Genomic DNA, 20,699 nt, shown 5'->3' with positions numbered 1-20,699 from the left:
ACTAACATTGGTCTTGGCAGTCCTAAGCCAGGGAGGTGAATAATTCAGCTATAACTTTTATTACTGATTACTGCTAGAAAGCGCAAAGATATTGTTTGAGGGCAGTATCATGTGGTGCTAGGCAGGGTTTTCACATAGCCTGCCAACACTCACTGGTTTGGGCTCACACACAAAGAATGATCACTTTCCATCATCCATAACTACTATACACAGCATGAGTCAGTGCCTTCAGGAGAAGTGAACAAAATTGGAGGACATAAATTAAAAAAAAATATATTACATTAAAACAATAATATAAACTAATTTTAATAGCACGATAAAAGAAATGACAGCATACAGTTACTGAATTACAAATGTAATGTATCTTCTTGATAAATGATGCACGTTGACTTTAATTGAATCAGTACAGCATTGTTGTTTAGATGTCAAGCAACTGCAGTTCCAGCAATGTTTTTCACACCATCTGTCTGGGTCGTGCCTGTAGCTGTTTTCTTCCTGTGCTGCTGTATGGTCCTGCCTACCAGCACAGGACACAATCACGTAACATTGCTGTGCATCAGCAGCCTTGGATTATTGGATGCAATTTGAGTGACCTTTGACTGAGTGCGAATGACAAATCAAAGGTCAGCACTTTAGAAATCCAGCTTGGCTTCCTGCACTTTTCTGCAGCTGACACTGGGCATGTAGAAGAAGAGATTTAGCAAAGACTGCAACTAAAGGTAGGGAGAAAGACTACTTTTTAGTTCATGGCACCAAAGATAAGATGCCAAAGAAATAAACCTTAAGATTTCAGAAGAATTTCTAAACAAAACAAGCATTTAAATATAATGTTACAAAATACAAAAAAACCTAAAGCTTGCATTCTGGTATCGAGAAGAAGAGAATGCTATTTTTAAACTTCTGTACCAAATGATTAACCAAACGAAAGCTTTTAAAATCCTTTGGATCAGCACAGCATTGTTAAGAGTTTCATTTCAGAATGTTCATATCCAACATTATTTCATAGCAGTGATTTTACAAAATGTATATATTTTTAAACATAAATATGTTTTATGTGTCCTTTCAAACAATTGAGTCATTCGTATTCAATAAGAATTCAATAAGATTCTGGATCATCTTTTTTTAAGGTGATTGCATGATAATCTAATGGTGGATTCATAAGACAGTTGGAGAGAATTTGTGTGCATTTCTTATATTTTATGTACAAGTTAATAAATATCCACTTACTGCATACTGTTTGCAAGCTTTTGGGAGTCACAGTCATACCATACAGAGTGCCTCTATAGCGAGGGATAGTGGGGAACAGAGTATGTTAAACAGGAACCGTATTTTGCTCCTGATCTGCATTTTCTCTTGTGCCGATACCAGTACTAACTCAGCGCTTTCCATGCTAACAGTCATAATCCCTTTCCACTTGCTGTGTTTTTTTCTTCTGCATCTGCCTGACAGGCTGATGAAGATTTAAATCTAGCTGCAGACAGCTGAAGCAGGCCTGAAACCTACCAGAGACAAATGTGGAACCAGGAGAATGCAAAATTAGAATGTAAGTGAATTTCAAATTGTACAATTACAAAAACAAATGTCCATAATGTTCTCGAAACAGACCAAGCATTGTAGATTACCATTATTATACTAATTGTATAAACATTTTATAGACCATTATATGTTACTGAGAATCTAGACTCTCAAAAATCTTCTTTTTAACTATTATAGTACGACAGAAACAATGTTTATGTGTAATTTTGAACTGATACAAAATTAGGAAAAATTATTCTGGAGCTGACGACTTTACTGCTCTCTATTTTCTTTCATCAATTGCTTGTATTTGATCATTGCTGGTCTGCCCTGCTATTTATTTTAGAATATTCAAGAAAAGATTCTGATCTCATTTTCTTAATTCTTTCATCAACACAATTGCAGAGAATGTTCAGCTTCTGCTGTGAAAGGATTTAAAATAATTGAAGATTGTAACCAGAAATCATTTTCCAACATAATGCATAAATATACTGGGATAAAGCATCTTATCATAACATTCAGGGTTGATTTTTTTTCATGAATCTTCTTCAGTTTATGTTTGAATGTTAAAGGTTTAGACAGCTAAGTTATGGGGAAAATGCCAAATGTCCTTCTTGAATGTGAATCATAATAAATAGTTTGCTTAAGATATGGAATTAATATTTAAGACTGCCGATCTTACCTTTTCTATGGTAGTTAGAGTACATAGTTGCTCTGAAGAATTTGTCGGAATTGTTTAATGTTTTACATTTTGTTAGTGCCTTCTACCTGCAGTAACCGCAAAGGTCATAAATATCTCAAGTGCCTCCAATGTTCTACTCAAAACTGTAGATTAGTTAAACTGTTTAAAGGAAAGGGTATGTGGGACCATGTCTTCAATACAAATAGGTTGTAAAAATAGCTAATTATCTGTATGAGTGTTTTTCTTGTTCAGTGTAGAAGTCCTTGACTCATCAATAAATCTGCACACAGAGCATTTCATCCTCTCAATAGCATTGAGCATGTGTTAACAGGGAATGTGGGTGGCGCAGTGGGTTATCTTTTCATCTCTGGGACCTGGGTTTCATCATAGACTGATGGGATGATAGCTAATTGAAATGATGCTAAGTTAAAGGAGTTTAGGGCAGTCTCAAGCAAGATTCAAAATGGAGATAAGTGCACAGCACAAAGCCACAGTCAATTCAGCACTTAATTGTCAAATTTATTCAGAGAGGCTTTGAGAATAGTCAGGATGGGAAATAGAAACGTCACACTGTGTACTAGAGAGCACTTTTCTGAAGTAGCGTGAAGAAACTTTGCCCTGCATCTCGTCCTTGTATACCTGACCTGGGAGAGCATATAGGAAGATGTAGAGGGAGCTGTATCCTGAGCCTCATTTGTACTATACTTAAAGAAGCAGTACTTGGTAGGACAGTGTGGAAGAAGCTTTCCTCTGCCTCTAACACATACTAAACGTAACCAGGGAATGTTTTACGCAGATGCTGGATGCAATATATGGAACAGTTTTCTATTTCCCAGCACTGACATCCTTTGCCTTGATGAGCACATAGATGTGAACCATACCTGGCTTGAAGTGTTTTATTGGAAAAAGGGGTTGCAATTTCAAATATCAGGGAACACAATTTAAAAATGAGCAAGTTATAAGTAAAAAGAGAAGTCAGGCAGAATGCTTTCATCAAAATGTAATAGATTTGTGACATAAACGGTGGCGAATACCATTGAAGTATCCAGTATAAATAGATGCAAGAAGCAATTGGATTTATTTCTGGAGAGAGAAGGGATTGATAGCAATAGTGAGAAGGTGGTTGGCAGTGGGGTTGGTTTATCAAATATATGACTGATTTGTTGGGTCTAATGGCCTTTTCTAATTGTATTCTATTATTGAGAAGAAAAACTTATAAACTAATTGAGAAAATTATTTGTAAGCTTTTCGATTTAAAGAAAGAAAGACTTGGATTTATATAGCGCCTTTCACGACCACCGGATGTCTCAAAGCGCTTTACAGCCAATGAAGTACTTTTAGAGTATCGTCACTGTTGTAATATAGAAAATGTAAAATCGTATCTATTTTTAAATCGTATCTATTTTCAATGGCTGAGTGACATAGTGTATTTTCCAAAAGACCCATTGGGAGGTTGCAAGATCATTTTATATCATCAAGTCATACCTGGTTAAACCAAAAAAAAATTGTTTCCAAATGTCAGCTCAAGGCTATGACCTCATTTTTGTGAGCTAAATCAATCTATAACAAAGATGCTGATAGATAAATATTAGATAAAATTTTCATGACGAAATATTGAAAGAGATGGTTTCTGTTATGTATGTAAACACTGTAACTGTGTAAGACTTGCCACCAGAGGGCACAACTGTTGGAGGCCCAAGGGTTACCTGCACACCTTGTGCAAGGGAGTATAAAAGGTTATCTGCCATTCTGCTTTGGCACTCTGGAGTTGTATTAAAGAGACTAAGGTCACATCAGTTTTAGCTCACAGTACTCAGTCTTGTCGAGTTCTTCCATACTTAACAATTGGCGACGAGTAACAGATTACGAACTTTCACACGGTCATGGCTGCCGTTGGTATTTTAGAGAGATTTGTAGATGGTGATGATTGGGAAGCCTTCGTTGAGCATCTCGACCAGTACTTCATGGCCAATGAGCTGGATGGGGACGATAAAGCGATCAAGCGCAGGGCAATTCTCCTCACCGTGTGTGGGTCCACAATATACGGCCTCATCACGAATCTGCTAGCACCAGAGAAACCAACGGAGAAAACATATACAGAGTTGTGTACGCTGGTTCGGAACCACCTCAAGTTGAAGGAGAGTGTCTTAATGGCACTCTACACGCACCACTGCTCCGAGGGCCAGGGTGTGACGACCTGAGGCGCCTTGCGAATTTGCTGGATTTTTGGGGAAAATGCTGCGGGACTTTTTTGTGCTTGGCATCGGTCATGATGTTAGTTTTCGCAAGCTGCTGTCCGTCGAATCCCTAGACCTGAGCAAGGCCATCACGATAGCCCAGGCATTCATGTCCACGCATGATAATACCAGACAGATACCTTCTCAGCATTGAAGCTCACTGGCAAGTACTGTGCATAAAATAACGTCGCTAGCAGGCAGAACTGCATATGGTAGGGCCTACACGTCTGCAGCTGCAAGACCTTGGATGACTCAGAGTCCGCCATCGGGCGTGAATGCAAATCTATTAGCACCATGTTGGCACTGCGGGGGTAATCATCGAGCCCATCAGTGTCGATTCAAGCACTACATGTGCAAAGGCTGCGAAACAATGGGGCACCTCCAGCGAATGTGCAAGAGTGCTGCGACTCACCACGTGGCAGAGTCGGCAGAGGATGATCGATCCGGTGCGGATCATGCAGAACAAACAAGAGAGGGAACTCAACCCGAGGAAGAAGTGTATGGGGTACACACCTTCACCACCAAGAGTCCTCCTATCATGCTGAAAGTCAAATTGAACGGTATTCCAATATCAATGGAGTTGGATACAGGGGCGAGTCAGTCAATTATGAGCCAGAAGGCTTTTGAGAAACTGTGGGGCAACAAGGCACAAAGGCCCAAACTGAGCCCAATTCAGACAAAGCTGCGCACCTACATCAAAGAGCGCATACCAGTCATTGGCAGTGCGGCAGTTAAGGTATCGTACGATGGAGCTGATTTATCACTGCATGATTTATCACTGTGGATTGTACCAGGTGATGGCCCAATGCTATTCGGTAGAAGCTGGCTGGGAAAGATTCGATAGAACTGGAATGACATGAAAAGCACTATCTTCAGTGGATGATGCCTCGTGCGCCCAATTGCTGAGCAAGTTTCCGTCGCTATTTGAACCAGGCATCTGGCGCCAAGATGCAGATCCATCTAGTCCCTGATGCAAGGCCCGTTCATCATAAGGCTCGAGTGGTTCCATATAAGATGAGGGAGAAAATTGAGATTGAACAGGACAGACTCCAACGAGAGGGAATCATATCAGTTCAACGAGTGGGTCAGTCCAATGGTTCCGGTGTTGAAAAGCGATGGCACAGTCAGAATCTGCGGCAACTACAAGGTAACGATTAACAGAGTCTCGTTACAGGACCAGTACCCGCTACCCAAGGCGGATGACCTGTTCGCAACGTTAGCAGGGGGAAGTCATTCACCAAGTAACCTCCGCCTACATGACACAAGAGCTGGCTGAATCTTCGAAAAGATTGACGTGCATCAACACACAAAAAGGACTGTTTATATACCACAGGTGCCCTTTTGGGATTCGCTCGGCTGCTGCCATCTTCCAGAGGAAGATGGAGAGTCTGCTGAAATTGGTTCCGCGCACCGTAGTGTTTCAAGTCGACATCCTGATCACCGGTCGTGACATCATCGAACACCTGCACAACCTGGAAGAGGTTCTAAGTCGACTAGACAGAGTGGGACTCAGGCTGAAATGCTCCAAGTGTGTTTTCCTCACACCAGAGGTCGAATTTTTGGGAAGAAAGATTGCGGCAGACGGCATCAGACCCACGGACTCAAAGACAGAGGCCATCAAGAATGCACCCAGACCACAGAATGTGATGGAGCTGCGTTCGTTCCTGGGACTCCTCAAATATTTTGGGAACTTTCTACCCAGGTTAAGCACTTTGCTGGAACCATTGCACATGTTGCTACATAAGGGTGACAACTGGGTTTGGGGTAAATCTCAAGAGACAGCCTTTGAGAAGGCCAGAAACCTACTTTGTTCTAATAAGTTACTTGTACTGGATGACCCATGTAAATGATTTGTGCCAGCTTGTGATGCATCTTTGTACGGGGTCAGCTGTGTGTCACAGCAAACCAATGTATCGGGCAAACTTCAACCGGTTGCATATGCATCTAGAAGTCTGTCTAAGGCTGAAAGAGCCTACAGAAAAAGAGGCGTTAGCATGTGTATATGGGATTAAGAAAATGCACCAATACCTATTTGGACTTCGTTTTGAGCTTGAAACCGACCACAAACTGCTCATTTTGCTGTTTTCAGAAAGCAAAGGTATAGACACCAATGCTTCATCCCGCATCCAAAGATGGGCACTAACATTGTCCGCGTATGACTATGTTATCCGCCACAGACCAGGCATGGAGAACTGTGCTGATGTCCTTAGTCGGCTACCATTGCCCACTACCGGGGTGGAAATGGCGCAGCCTGCAGACTTGCTTCTGGTCATGGATGCTTTTGTGAGCGAGGGGTCACCCATCACTACTCATCAGATCAGGACCTGGACTAGCCAGGACCCTGTGCTATCACTTGTAAAAAGTTGCGTCCTCACTGGGAGCTGGTCGGCCGTTCCCGGGAAATGCAAGATGAAATTAAGCCGTTTCACCGACGCAAAGATGAAATGTCCATCCAGTCGGATTGTCTCTTATGGGGTAATTGTGTGGTTTTGCCAAAAAAAGGCAGGGAAACGTTTATATGGGACCTACACAATACCCACCCAGGCATAGTCATGATGACGGCTATACCCAGGTCGCATGTTTGGTGGCCCGGCATTGACTCGGACTTAGCGTCATGCATACACCAGTGCAACACGTGCTCACAATTGAGCAATGCACCAAGAAAGGCTCCATTGAGTCTGTGGTCATGGCCCTCCAAACCGTGGTCCAGGATCCACATAGATTTTGCTGGCCCCTTTCTCGGAAAGATGTTTTTAGTTGTAGTGGACGCTTACTCTAAATGGATTGAATGCATAATCATGTCATCCAGCACATCCACTGCCACCATTGAAAGCCTCCGGACTATGTTCGTCACCCATGGCTTGCCCGACGTCCTTGTCAGTGACAATGGACCGTGTTTCACCAGCTCGGAATTCAACGAGTTTATGATCCGCAATGGCATCAAGCATGTCAGGTCTGCCCCATTTAAGCCCGCATCCAACGGTCAAGCGGAACGGGCAGTCCAAACTATCAAGCAGTGCTTGAAACACGTGACGGAAGGCTCCTTGCAGACCCGCTTATCTCTGGTTCTACTCAGCTACTGGACGCGACCTCACTCGCTCACTGGGGTTCCCCTGCAGAATTGTTAATGAAGAGAGCACTCAAAACCAGGCTCTCCCTAGTCCACCCGGATCTAAATGATCATGTGGAAACCCGGCGTCACCGGCAAAACATGTACCACGATCGCGCGGCTGTATTGCGTGACATTGATGTTAACGACCCTGTGTTTGTCCTGAATTATGGTCATGGTCCTAAATGGGTCGCTGGCACTGTCTTGGCCAAGGAGGGGAATAGAGTGTTTATAGTCAAACTATTGAATGGACAAACGTGCAGAAAGCATTTGGATCAGACCAAACTGCGGTTCACCGACAACCAGGAATAACCTGAAGAGGACATTACCATCATCGATCCACCAACACACACCCAACCAGCAATCGACCTCGCTGTCAATCAAGAAGATGAACTCACCATTCCCAACAGTCCTGTCAGACCAGCCGCGCCGTAGTGCAGCAATGGCCTGACCAACTCACCCATGCCAGAGTTTGAACTCAGATGATCAACCAGGGAGTGTAGGGCCCCGGATTGTCATAACTTATAAATAATTTATATCAAAGACTTTGCAGGGGAGTGATGTTATGTATATAAACATTGTAATTGCGTAAGACTTGCCACCAGAAGGCACAACAGTTGGAGGCCCAAGGCTTACCTGCACACCTCGTGCAAGGGAGTATAAAAAAGGTTGTCTGCCATGCTGCTTAGGCACTCTGGAGTTGTATTAAAGAGACTCAGGTCAATTCAGTTTTGGCTCACAGTACTCAGTCTTGTGGAGTTCTTCCATACTTAACAGTTTCCATGCCCAGGCCTCAGAGCTGAAATGGCAATGTGTTAACCCTTTGGACTATCAAGTTGCTCTTAGCTTCTGTCAGTGCTAACTGATGTGTTGGGTTAGTGGTTTATAAATTTGGATAGGATTCAGAAGGCTTACAGCTTAAATGTTCTCAATGTTAATATAAAGTTAAATTTATAAAGAAGAACCTTTAGGAAATGGCAGGGTGAACAACTTTGTTCAAATAAAGAACGGGGAAATTTTGCCCTAACAATTAAACAATTTATTTAAAATAATGCACAGAAGAATTTTGAACCATTAGAAATCTGTGAGGGAACGTTCTGCAAAATTTCTCTCTGACTGCAAGAGTCCAACAAAACTCCACAACATCCACCTATACTTATACATGCAGCTTCATCATTCAAGCCTGACCAGTTGTTTGCACAGATACTACGTCCATGATCCCAGTAGCACAGAAGAAACTGGGGTTGATTTTGCATTTTGGGTGACTGACTGGGGGAGCGTGCAGGTCAGCTTCTGCAATTTTGAGGCCCTAGCCTCATTTTAATCTGGTAGGCGAGCTGCGGGGTGTCAATCAGATGCCCCAATGCAGCTAGATGGACTGAGGCTTCAAGATCGGGCCAGGGCAGTCACCAGCAAGTTAACTTGCGGGAGGTGGGCAGGGCAGTGGTGTGTGGTGTTTGGGATCATGGAGTTTGGGTGTCCCAGGCTGGCAGCAGCCCAGATTATTTTTGTGAGGCCCGGAGGAGCACTTCTGCCCACAAAAGTAACACAACACTTTGCTTTGGTTTGCTTCTTTGGTTCCATTGCCTATGGAACTGTTCGGAGTATGCATGGCGTAAGCTCCAACCAGTTCTGACCTAAAATGTCAATGGGATCCTATTTACGTCATAGGACTAGATTTCTATATTAAAAGGCGCCTATCGCCTGAAACAGGTGGGATCTTTAGATACCTGGCTATAGGCTGCATTGAGCATGTGTTAATAGGGAATGTGGGTGGTGAAGTGGGTTATCCTTGATGCATCACGTCAACAGATCAGTAAGGCCTCTGGCCCTATATTGATGCTGTTTCTGCCCTTTTAAATGGCAGGCGAAGGCTACATCTTTGTCGATACTTATCCTTATAATTTTCAATCCAATTCCTAATCAGCTAGTTTCCTGCTATTTATGAAGGAATTTATCAATAAAAATAACTATAAACCTAATGTAACAGTAAGCTTTTGAAGGATAGTAGACACATTCATGTATTACTCTTTTTAAAGCAGTACAGCGTATCAAATAGTGGAGATCAGATGAAAGTTTCTTAAGCATGATTTGCAACAAACCATGTTAAATGACATTGAATATTTTACAGGTGTGTGAGATCAGCCCAAGGTTTATTCAAATTCCCAGATGTGCATTACAGAATGGGCATTGTGCTGTCATTTTATTTCTTATTATACTCCCGGGCCACTGTCTACATCATTCTCAAGGCATGTACTAGGTGCTGCCAAGAGCATGTTGGTGACAAATCTCTCTCCAAGTTTCCCATCTCTTTCCCATGTTGTCAGCTGATAAGCACATACCCCTGCCTTACCGTTCCCAGCACTGAATCTTTCTTAATTTTGAGCTGCTTGATGTTTTTGAAGTTCATCTTAATTAAACACAATTATATGTATTGAAGGCACATGCAAAGAAGTCAAATTCAGTCTGGCCCCTTATGCTTTAGTTACACGGAAGTAGTGAATCATTTCAGATGCATGAGAACTTCAAAGACATACCAAATCAGGTCAAGTAGTTAAAAATTCTGTCTATACAAAGTAAAAAGAGAGTAGATGAAAAGTAATCCATGTAGATCCATCATATTTCAGAATATATGTCACCCACACATTTTATGCTTCACTTTGGATTTCAGGTCTTGGAAAATCTCTTATCTCAGTCGAAGCAACTCTTTCATTTTAGAAGGCTTTTCATCACGAATTCTTTTCAACTTTGCTTTATCCCTTCACTTAGGTTTCTACATAGATACATAAGAAATAGGAGCAGGAGTTGACCATACGGTCCGTCGAGCCTGCTCAGTCAAAAAAATAAGAATGGGCATCACTGGGGAGCACACTACGCAACAAAGTGTGTTACCTCCAATGGGTCCATGAGCCATATTAGGAACTCTATTTCCTCTCGAGTCCAAAAATCCATCTCAGTCTTGAATATACTCAATGACTGAGCAGCCACAGCCCTTTGGGGCAGAGAATTCCAGAGATTCACAACCCTTTGAGTGAAGAAATTCCTCCTTATCTCAGTCTTAAATGGCCGACCGCCTATCCTGAGACTATGCCCTCCAGTTTGAGACTCTCCAGCCAGGGCAAACAATCTCTTGCATCTATCCTGTCAATCCCCCTCAGACTCTTATATGTTTCAATGTGATCACCTCTCATTTTTCTAAACTCGAGAGAGTATAGGCTTAATCTACACAATCTCTCAGGCCCTGTAAAATTGTAGTAAGATTTCCTTACTCTTGCACTCCAACCCCCTTGCAATAAAGGCCAACATCGCATTTGCCTTCCTAATTGCTTGCTGTACCTGCATTCTAACTTTCTGTATTTCCTGTATGAGGACACCTAAATCTCTCATTTAATAGTTTCTCATCATTTAAAATTATTCCGTTTTTCTATTCTTCCTACCAAAGTGAATAACCTCACATTTCTCCACTCTATACTTCATTTGCCAGCTTATTGCCCACTCATCTAACCTGTCTATATCCCTTTGCAGCTCTTTGTGTCCTCCTCACAGCTTACTTTCCCACCTAGCTTTGTATTGTCAGCAAACATGGATACATAACACTCGGTCCCTTCATCTAAGTCATTAAATATAGATTGTAAATAGCTGAAGTTCAAGGACTGATCCTTGCGGCACCCCAAATCGTAATTTGACTTCAGTGGATTACCGCCTGTGGAATCACATTTATATTGGTCCGGATTTTATGATAGCCTCACCATTATCGATCAGCGCTCACTGTTATTAAAGAGCAATTTGGATAGCAAATTCCAGCGACTGCACGTACGCAGTTAAACATGAAAATCAGGAACTTGCTGTCCAATTTGCCCTGCTCCTCCACAAGCTTTGCTATACAGACTCGCCAGTGAAATACATGGAATGCGTGAAGTTGCTGTACTTACCCACTATATACCCACTAAACTCACCAGAAAAAGTTATGGCTTGCCAATTCTAGTGTAAGTAACTTTTTAACTGTGTGATAAGTCTTAATTACTGCCAAACAACCTGTCTGGCACTGAAAACTAACTTTTAGAAGTATGGAATCTTATTCCTTCAGATTTTAATTATTGTTGGGGATTTAGAAAAATAAAAACATTTTAATAATTGTTTTTACTTTTTCATTCTGTCTCTTTTATCTCTCGCTCTTAATCACATCTTTAAGAATGTAAGAACATAAGAAATAGGAGCAGGAGTAGGTCATAGACCCCTTGAGCCTGTTCCACCATTCAATATCATGGCTGATCATCGGCCTCAACCCTACTTTCCCACCCGATCTCCATATCCCTTGAATCCCCTAGAGTCCAAAAATCTATCTATCTCAGCCTTGAATATATTCAGAGACTGAGCATCCACAACTCTCTGGGCAGAGAATTCCAAAGATTCACAACCCTCTGAGTGAAGAAATTCCTCCTCATCTCTGTCTTAAATGGCCTACCTCTTATCCTGAGACTGTGCCCCCTTGTTTGAGACACTCTAGCCAGGGGAAGCAACCTCTCAGCATCTATCCTGTCAATCCCCTTCAGAATCTTGTATGTTTCTATTAGATCACCTCTCATTCTTCTAAACTCCAGAGAGTATAGGCCCATTCTACACAATCTCACATCGTAGCACAACCCTCTCATCCCAGGAAACAATCTAGTGAACCTCCGTTGCACTGCCTCCAAGGCAAATGTATCCTTCCTTAGATAAGGAAACCAACACTGTGAACAGTACTTCAGGTGTGGTCTCACCAAGGCCCTGTACAATTGTAGTAAGACTTCTTTACTCTTATACTCCAAACCCCTTGCAATAAAGGCCAACGTGCCATTTGCCTTCCTTATTGCTTGCTGTACCTGCATGCTAGCTTTCTGTGTTTCTTGTACAAGGATCTCTCTGAACACCAACATTTAAAAGTTTCTCACAATTTAAAAATGTTTCTGTTTTTCTATTCTTCCTATCAAAGTGAATAACCTCTCATTTCCCTCCATTATACTCCAACTGCCACATTACTGCCCACTCAATCTATCTATATCCCTTTGCAGATGCTTTGTGTTCTCCTCACAGCTTACTGTCCCACCTAGCTTTGTATCATCAGTAAACTTGGATACATTACACTTGGTCCCTTCATCTAGGTCATTAATATAGATTGTAAATAGCTGAGGCCGCAACACCGATCCTTCCGGCACCCCACTAGTTACAACCCGAAAATGACCTATTTATCCCTACTCTCTATTTTCTGTCCATTAACCAATCCTCTATCCATGCTAATATATTATCCCCAACTCCATGAGCCCTTATCTTGCATAGTAACCTTTTATATGGCCCCTTATTGAATCTCTTTTGGAAATCCAAATATGCTACATCCACTGGCTCTCTTTTATCTACCCTGCTCATTACATCTTCAAAAATTCTAATAAATTTGTTAAGCATGATTACCCTTTCATAAAACCATAAGACTCTGCCTAATCATGTTATGATTTTCTAAGTGCCCAGTTACCAATTGCTTAATAATTCATTCCAGCAACAGGGACAGGTGTCAGACCAATGCACATTCTTCAGGCTCAAGTTATACTCTATGTCTCACTCTGCCCAGTGAAAAAGGAGCTCTTCATATGTGTGCAAGCATGTACTGTGTTTCGCTCACCTAATGGTCCAATTTTAATTTTCAAAATTCAGTAAATACTGGAAATATGAAATTAGGGAAGAAAATGTTGGAAGTACCCAGAAGGTCAGTCAGAGAAAAGACAGGTTATGACATTTTGGATGTATACCCTTCATTAGAACAGCTTTCATGAAGGTTACACACATAGAGCTTTCGAACCTGTCTTTCTCTTCACAGATGCTGGCTGATCTGGCGTTACGAGATGGCTAATGGATGTGAGTTGTTAGGAATTACAAAGGAAATTATTATAAATGAGCATGATATATATAAAATAAATTAAGGGCCTTTATTTTATCTCGGTGCAGAGTCGTAAATTGTTCACAACAACATATTTTGATGTTGTAATATTTGGGATTGTGCCTCCATGGCATGTGGATGTTGCAGGCTGACACTGTGTGACAGGTTACTTTGCTTCTCCTATAATTGTGTTCAGTTCAGCGTGCAAGGTCATAAATATAATATGACGTGCTGAGAATCATATGGTAACTTAAGGCACCCTCAAGACTCCTCCAAAGAGTCCAGGGCTGCCTGACAGCTTGAAGTTAATTGGCAGGGAGGATGTTTTGCAATGCTTTCGTGGGGGGAGGAGAGCACAGGGCAGGAGAGGCTGTTTTTTTTTGTGGCACCGAAGGAGCACTGTTACTCTTCCTAGCCCCACAATGGAAGTTTGCAGCTTGCCTCCTCTATCTGCTGAGCTTCTTCAGCCTGGGGGAGGGGTGGGGTGGAGACCGTGGCAACATCCCAACTCAGGCCCTCTTTAAAATGCAATTGGGATCCCATTGACATAAGAAGACCTCGATTTACATAAATTCGTGAGGACCCCCACCTGCAGTTTGAAATGGCTCAAAAAGAGTAAGTAACCTGCATGTTTTTAATTGCCCACTCACCCGGTTTCCACTGGGCAGGAAGAGTTAGAATTGATCCACTACTTTTTTTTTCAATTTTCTCCCTTTTTCTTTCCTCCTTTCCTGAAGTGTTAACTCAAGCTGGGGTACTAGAAGGGGTACAGCACAGATTCACCAGAATGATAACAGGGCATGCAGGGTTAAATTATGAGGACAGGTTGCATAAACTTGGGTTATATTTCTTTAAGTTTAAAAGGTTGAGGGATGATCAAATCAATGATTTGGGTGAGGGGACCAAATGTACTATAACCAAGTTTTCTGAAGATACAAAGCTAGATAGGAATGTAAGTTGTGAGAAGGATGCAAAGAGGCTTCAAGGCGATATAGATAGACTAGGTGAGTGGGCAAGAACTTGGCAAATAGAATATAATGTGGAGAAATGTGAAGTTATCCACTTTGGTAGGAAAAATAGAAAAGCAAAGTATTTTTTAAATGGTGAGAGATTGGGAAATGTTGGTGTTCAGAGGGACCTGGGTGACCTTGTACACGAATCACTGAAAGTTAACATGCAGGTGCAACAAGCAATTTGGAAAGCAAATGGTATGTTGGCCTTTATTACAAGAGGATTTGAATATAAGAGTAAAGACATCTTACTGCAATTATATAGGGTCCTGGTGAGACCGCATCTGGAATATTGCGTACAGTTTTGGTCTCCGTACATAAAGAAGGATATACTTGCCATAGAGGGAGTGCAACTAGACTGATTCCTGGAATAGGGGGATTGTCCTATCAGGAGAGATTGAGTAGATTAGGCCTATATTTCCTAAGCGTTTAGAAGAATGAGAGGTGATCTCATTGAAACATAGAAAATTCTTACAGGGCTTGAGAGGGTAGATGCAGAGAGGATGTTTCCTCTGGCTGTGGAGTCTAGAACCAGGGGTCACAGTCTCAGAATAAGGGGAGAGCCATTTAGGACTGAGATGAGGAGAAATTTCTTCATTCAGAGGGTGGTGAATCTTTGGAACTCTCTATCCCAGAGGGCTGTGGAGGCTCAATGGTAGAGTATATTTAAGACAGAGATCAATAGATTTTTGGATATTAAGGGAATCAAGGGATATGGGGACAGTGCAGGAAAGTGGAGTTGAGGTAGAAGATCAGTTATGATCTTACTGAATGGGGGAGCAGGCTCGAGGGGCCAAATGGCCTACTCCTACTCCTATTTCTTATGTTCTTAATCAAATTGTTTAAAATAATAAAGGGATTTAATAGGGTAGATACATAGAAACTATTTTCTCTGGTGGGAAAATCCAGACAAGGGGGCGCAATCTTAAAATTAGAGCTAGGTCATTTAGGAGTGAAATCAGAAAGCACTTTTTCACTCAAAGACTAGTGGAAATCTGGAACTCACTCCCCCAAAAGGCTGTGGATGTTACGCCAATTGAAATTTTCAAGACTGAGATTAATAGATTTTTACTGGGCAAAGGTATCAAGGGATATGGATCAAAAGTGGGTAATGGATTTGAGGTACAGGTTGGTCATGATCTCATTGAATGGCAGAACAGGCTTGAGGGGCTAAAAGGCCTACTCCTGTTCCTATGATATCAGCCTTTGTGCGCTTCATTGCTATTTATGTGTGAGTTTAGACAGTGAGTATTGACAGATTAGAGATAAATATTGGCCATTACACTGGGCAGAACCCTCTGTTCTTCATCAAATAGTGCCAAGGGATTTTTTACTTCCTCTGAGAGAGAAAATAGGACCTCGATTTAACGTCTTATTAATGAAGGCATCTTCAACAGTGTAGCACCCACTCAGTACTGCACTGAAGTGTCAGCCTAGATTATGTACTCAAGTCCTGGATTGGGCCTTGAGCTCAAAGGCGCGTGTGCTATCACTGATCCAAGGGTGACACAAGAGTAGGAAGCCAGATTGAATTTCTTTTGCCATCCTTGTCAAAAGGCTCTGAAATTGTAATGCGTTGATGTTCACCCCAAGATCAGCACGATCCTTATTTTGAACCTGCTCTTTATGGCTATGTACCACATAGGGAGTGCATTTTCCAGTAAAGCTAACCAAGGAACTGGAAAAAAACTAATTTTATACCATTTTTTTTCTTTCAATTTTCAAATCACTCTTTTAGTTCTGAAATCTGTAAATTCCTAAATATACTAAAGCGGGTCTCTTTGTTAATGAAAAGTAGATTCTACACAAAATGGCTGCTGCTAGGCTGTCTCTAAATAGTAGTTTGAAAGCATACGAGGCAGAAAGAAAAGAATGTCAGATACCAATAAATGTATTGGCACCTCCCTTCAGCACTAAAGTCACCCACCCACCCTGTCAGATGTCACTGAACAGGAGATGTGAAAGCAAGCAGGGAGAAAAATATATTTAAAAACAAACTAGCTCTTGCTCCTACATATAGTTATCGTTTGATGTGTATAATACGTATTTCAATCAGGTTTGTGATATATTTTATTGTTTAATGCCTAGAATGGTGAATATATTACTTTAAATCTTGAAAGATAAATGATTCTGCTAATTAACTAGCATTTGTTGTAGTAGCTACAATTTGCAAACAGTTAAGATACAAATGCCTGCTGTGCAATGCGGAATCGCTTGTACTTGAAGCTGGGGCTACCAGTGCCGTGGTATTTGTCTCAGTACATTGTGTGGATGATTCCTTATTACCAGATATTGGGCTGGATTTATGGCTGATTTGCGCCCCATTTAGCGCCTCGGTGGGGCACAAAAATGATTTTTTTGGGGCACAAAACAAGGCGCACCACATTTTGTGCCCAAACGGAACTTTCGCCAATGGATTTGCGGCGGCGCTAAAACTTAGCTCCCCGCCGCTGTTTTGACTGTTTTGATGACATAAATCGCTGTGCTAGTGCCCCGGGCGCAACTTTCGAGCATTTCACCCGATTTAGCGTCCGCCCGAGAACCAGCCCAGAAAAAACAGTCCGGCCCAGGGCGCACCAGGTGCAAAGGGCACCATGTTGAAAACAGAGGAGAAAGTCAGAGTTGTGAGTGATTAAAAGGATTGGGAGAAGAAGGCTGCATTACTGCACACTTTTGATTGTGAAGTTTTATGTGAGTTTCTAGTTTATTTTAAAGGACATTTAAGGACATTTTAAAAGATATGGGGGGCATGTTATTTTGGGAGCCAGTAATCCTGGCTGCTATATTCATATGGCTTCGAGCTGGAAGAAGGCGTCTTGTTGATCATTTGCAACGTAATCGAGGAGGTCGCAGATGTATGGGGAGGAGGCCTTAGCCCCCACGAGTTTACAGGGAACATCGCTCATACATAGAAACATAGAAACCTAGAAATTTATAACGCAGAACGAGGCCATTTTGGCCCATCGTGTCCGCGCCGGCCGACAAAGAGCCGCACAGCCCTCGGTCAGCAGCCCTGAAGGTTACAGATAAACCTATGAACAATGAACAATGGCGGAAAGGTAAAGAGCACCCAGCCCAACCAGTCCGTCCCATACAACTGCGACACCCCTGACACTAAAACATTCTATATTCCACCTCAACCGGAGCCATGTGATCTCCTGGGAGAGGCAAAAACCAGATAAAAACCCAGGCCAATTGGGGGAAAAAGATCTTGGAAATTTCCTCTCCGACCCAACCAGTTGATCAAAACTAGTCCAGGAGATCACCCTGGCCGTATTCGATTCCCTGCAGTACTTACCATCGTATCTGCGCCAGCCAACAAGAGGTTATTCAGTCTAATCCCAATTACCAGCTCTCGGTCTATAACCTTGCAGGTTACGACATTTTAAGTGCCCATCCAAGCACCTTTTAAATGTGGTGAGGGTTTCTGCATCCACCACCCTTCCAGGCAGTGAGTTCCAGACCCCAATAACCCTCTGCGTGAAGAAGCTCCCCCTCAAATCCCCTCTGAACCTTCCACCAACCCCTCGTAATCGACCCCTCCACCAATGGAAATAGGCCCTTGCTATCCGTTATATCCAGGTCCCTCAAAATTTTTTACACCTCAATGAGGCCTCCTCTCAACCTCCAGCTCTCTGAGGCACAGTGCGTTAGAAGGCTGCGCTTCCGAAAAGAGGTGGTCAGAGAAATATGCCAGCTCCTACAGGCAGACCTACAGCCTACCAGCAGCACCAGGACTGCACTGCCTGTCGAGGTGAAGGTGACTGTGACACTTGCCTTCTATGCCTCCAGCTCCTCAGGCATCAGCGGAGGACATATGCTCCATCTCGCAGCACGCTACACATTGCTGCATTCGCCAGGTGACTAATGCACTGTACGCATGCAGGATGGACTTCATAAACTTCCCAATGACCAGGGAGACCCAAAATGAGAGGGCTGTAGGTTTTGGATGATTTGCTGGCTTCTCCAAGGTTCAGGGTGCCCTTGACTGAACGTACATCGCTCCGCGAGCACCTTTAGAGAATCCAGAGGCTTTCCGAAACCGAAAAGGATTCCATTCCATGAACGTACAGATTATCTGCGACCATACTCAGTGCATCATGGCAGTCAATGCCCAATATCCAGGGAGCATCCATGATGCTTTCATCTTGCGTGAGAGCAGTGTCTCATTCATGGCAAATAAGGTGCCGAACTAAGCCTACCTATGTGTTATGCATTTTAGGAGGCAACCCACAGAGTGCTGAGAGGCACCAACAGCATGAGAAGAAATAGTGTGTCAAATTTATAATTCAAGTAGTGAAGGAGTGCATGAATTAAAATTGTACTCACTCTGACCTTCCATGTCAGATCATTAAATTTCTTTTGGCACTGTGTGCCAGTCCTCACCACAGTGTCTGAGGCAGAGACCTCCTCAGCAATTTGCCTCCAGATCCTTTTAAATATGGATTACAGTGGTTTAGATTCACCCATAACATACAACTCCTGCCATCTTCTTGCCACAGCCCCCACTAGAGCTTCATTAGCCTCGTGACTGAATCGCCTGGCATGCTGTCGAGAATCGTCGTTGTAATGTCCTTACACACTACTATAAATTCACACAAGGCACTTTCTGCAGACAAGGTCACTCTGTGACCTGTACCTTTATTCACAGGACCAAGAAGTGATGACCCTGCGTGGGACCTCCCTTTATATACCTGGAAGACCAGGTGAGGAGTGTCTCCCACAAGTTCACCCCCTGTGGTCAAGGTGTGCATTTCTTAGGTGTACACAGTATGCAGTGTTGTTATGAAGGTTACAGTTACATGAAGGTTACATACATGACATCACCTCCCCCCCCAATGTCTTATGGGGTCAAAGATTAAGTTTTTCAGGCGGCCGACACTCGTGGAGCGCCGCAGTTGGGGCTCTGGTTGTTGAGCCTTAGCATGCGTCTCTGTCACCTGTGTTGATTCCGGCTTGTCCAGGTTGGCCGCAGGGACTGTGCATGCTGCTGAATGTTCTTGTTGCTCGTTCACTGGCGGTGGTATGGGCAACATCTCATGATCTTTTTCAGTTTCCTCAGTGTCCATGCTGAACCTTTTTTTTTACTTGGTCCAGATGCTTGCGGCATATCTGTCCATTGTTAAGTCTGACCACTATGACCCTATTCCCCTCTTTGCCAATTACAATACCCTCAAGCCACTTGGGCCCCAAAGCGTGATTAAGAACAAATACAGGGTCATCGATTTCTATACATCTCCCCTTGAGTTACGGTCATGGCACTCATTTTGGGACTGGCGCTTGCCCTCAACAATGTCTGTCAGGACAGGATGAATGAGGGACAGCTGAGTTTTAAGTGTACATTTCATGAGTAGTTCCACGGGCGGGACTTCCGAGAGCGAATGCGGTTGGGACCTATAGGCCAGCAGGAGGCGTGATAGGCGGCATAGTAGGGAGGGTCCTTGAATCCGGAGCATGCCCCGTGTTATGATTTGAACCGCACGTTCCGCCTGGCCATTGGAAGCCAGCTTGAACGGTGCTGTCCTGACATGTTTGATGCCATTACGCAACATGAACTCCCGGAATTCATAGCAAGTGAAACACGGGCTGTTGTCGCTAACCAGGATGTCCGGCAAGCCGTGGGTCGCAAAGACCGCAACGCAGACTCTCCACAGTGGTGGATGTCGTGCACAAATTCAAACTGATGCACTCGATCCATTTCGAGTACGCATCAACAACAATGAGGAACATTTTTCCCATGAACAGGCCCGCGTAGTCTTCATGAATACGTGACCATGGCCTAGTGGGCCAGGGCCACGAACTGAGTGGGGCCTCCCTGGGGTCATTGCCCAGCTGGACACACGTCAAGCACCTGCGAACACAGTGTTCCAGGTCTGAGTCAATTCCCGGCCACCATACATGTGACCGGGCAATAGCCTTCATTAGCACGATGCCTGGGTGCTTACTGTGGAGTTCCCTGATGAATGCTTCCCTACCCCGCTGGGGCATGATTACCCAGCTGCCCCATAGTAGGCAGTCGGCTTGGATGGAGAGCTCATCCATCCGTCTGTGAAATGGTCTGACCTCCTCGGGGCATGCTCTGTGTGCGGGCGTCCAATCCCCAGTCAGGACACATTTCTTAATCAAGGATAGGAGGGGATCTCTGTTGGTCCAGATTTTGATCTGGCGGGCTGTGATGGGGGAGCCTGCACTGTCAAAGGCTTCAACGGTCATGACCATCTCAGTGCTTTGCTCCGCT

General features: G+C 43.3%; 1 protein-coding gene across 1 annotated transcript in view; it reads left to right on the top strand.

The window, feature by feature from the left end:
- Nucleotides 1-1,015: 1,015 nt before the first annotated feature.
- The window catches only part of dnajc6 (DnaJ (Hsp40) homolog, subfamily C, member 6), a 207,696-nt gene continuing 188,012 nt past the window's right edge, over nt 1,016-20,699 (top strand). The window contains exon 1 of the mRNA XM_070887019.1: nt 1,016-1,543. Within this exon, the coding sequence (XP_070743120.1) occupies nt 1,513-1,543 (31 nt within the window). The 5' untranslated portion in view covers nt 1,016-1,512. The remainder of the gene's footprint in view (nt 1,544-20,699) is intronic.

This window comes from Pristiophorus japonicus, chromosome 8, assembly GCF_044704955.1.
Source record: "Pristiophorus japonicus isolate sPriJap1 chromosome 8, sPriJap1.hap1, whole genome shotgun sequence".
Taxonomy (NCBI): Eukaryota; Metazoa; Chordata; class Chondrichthyes; family Pristiophoridae; genus Pristiophorus; species Pristiophorus japonicus.
Note: the sequence above shows the minus strand (reverse complement) of the source record. Positions and strands in the feature narration are given on the sequence as shown.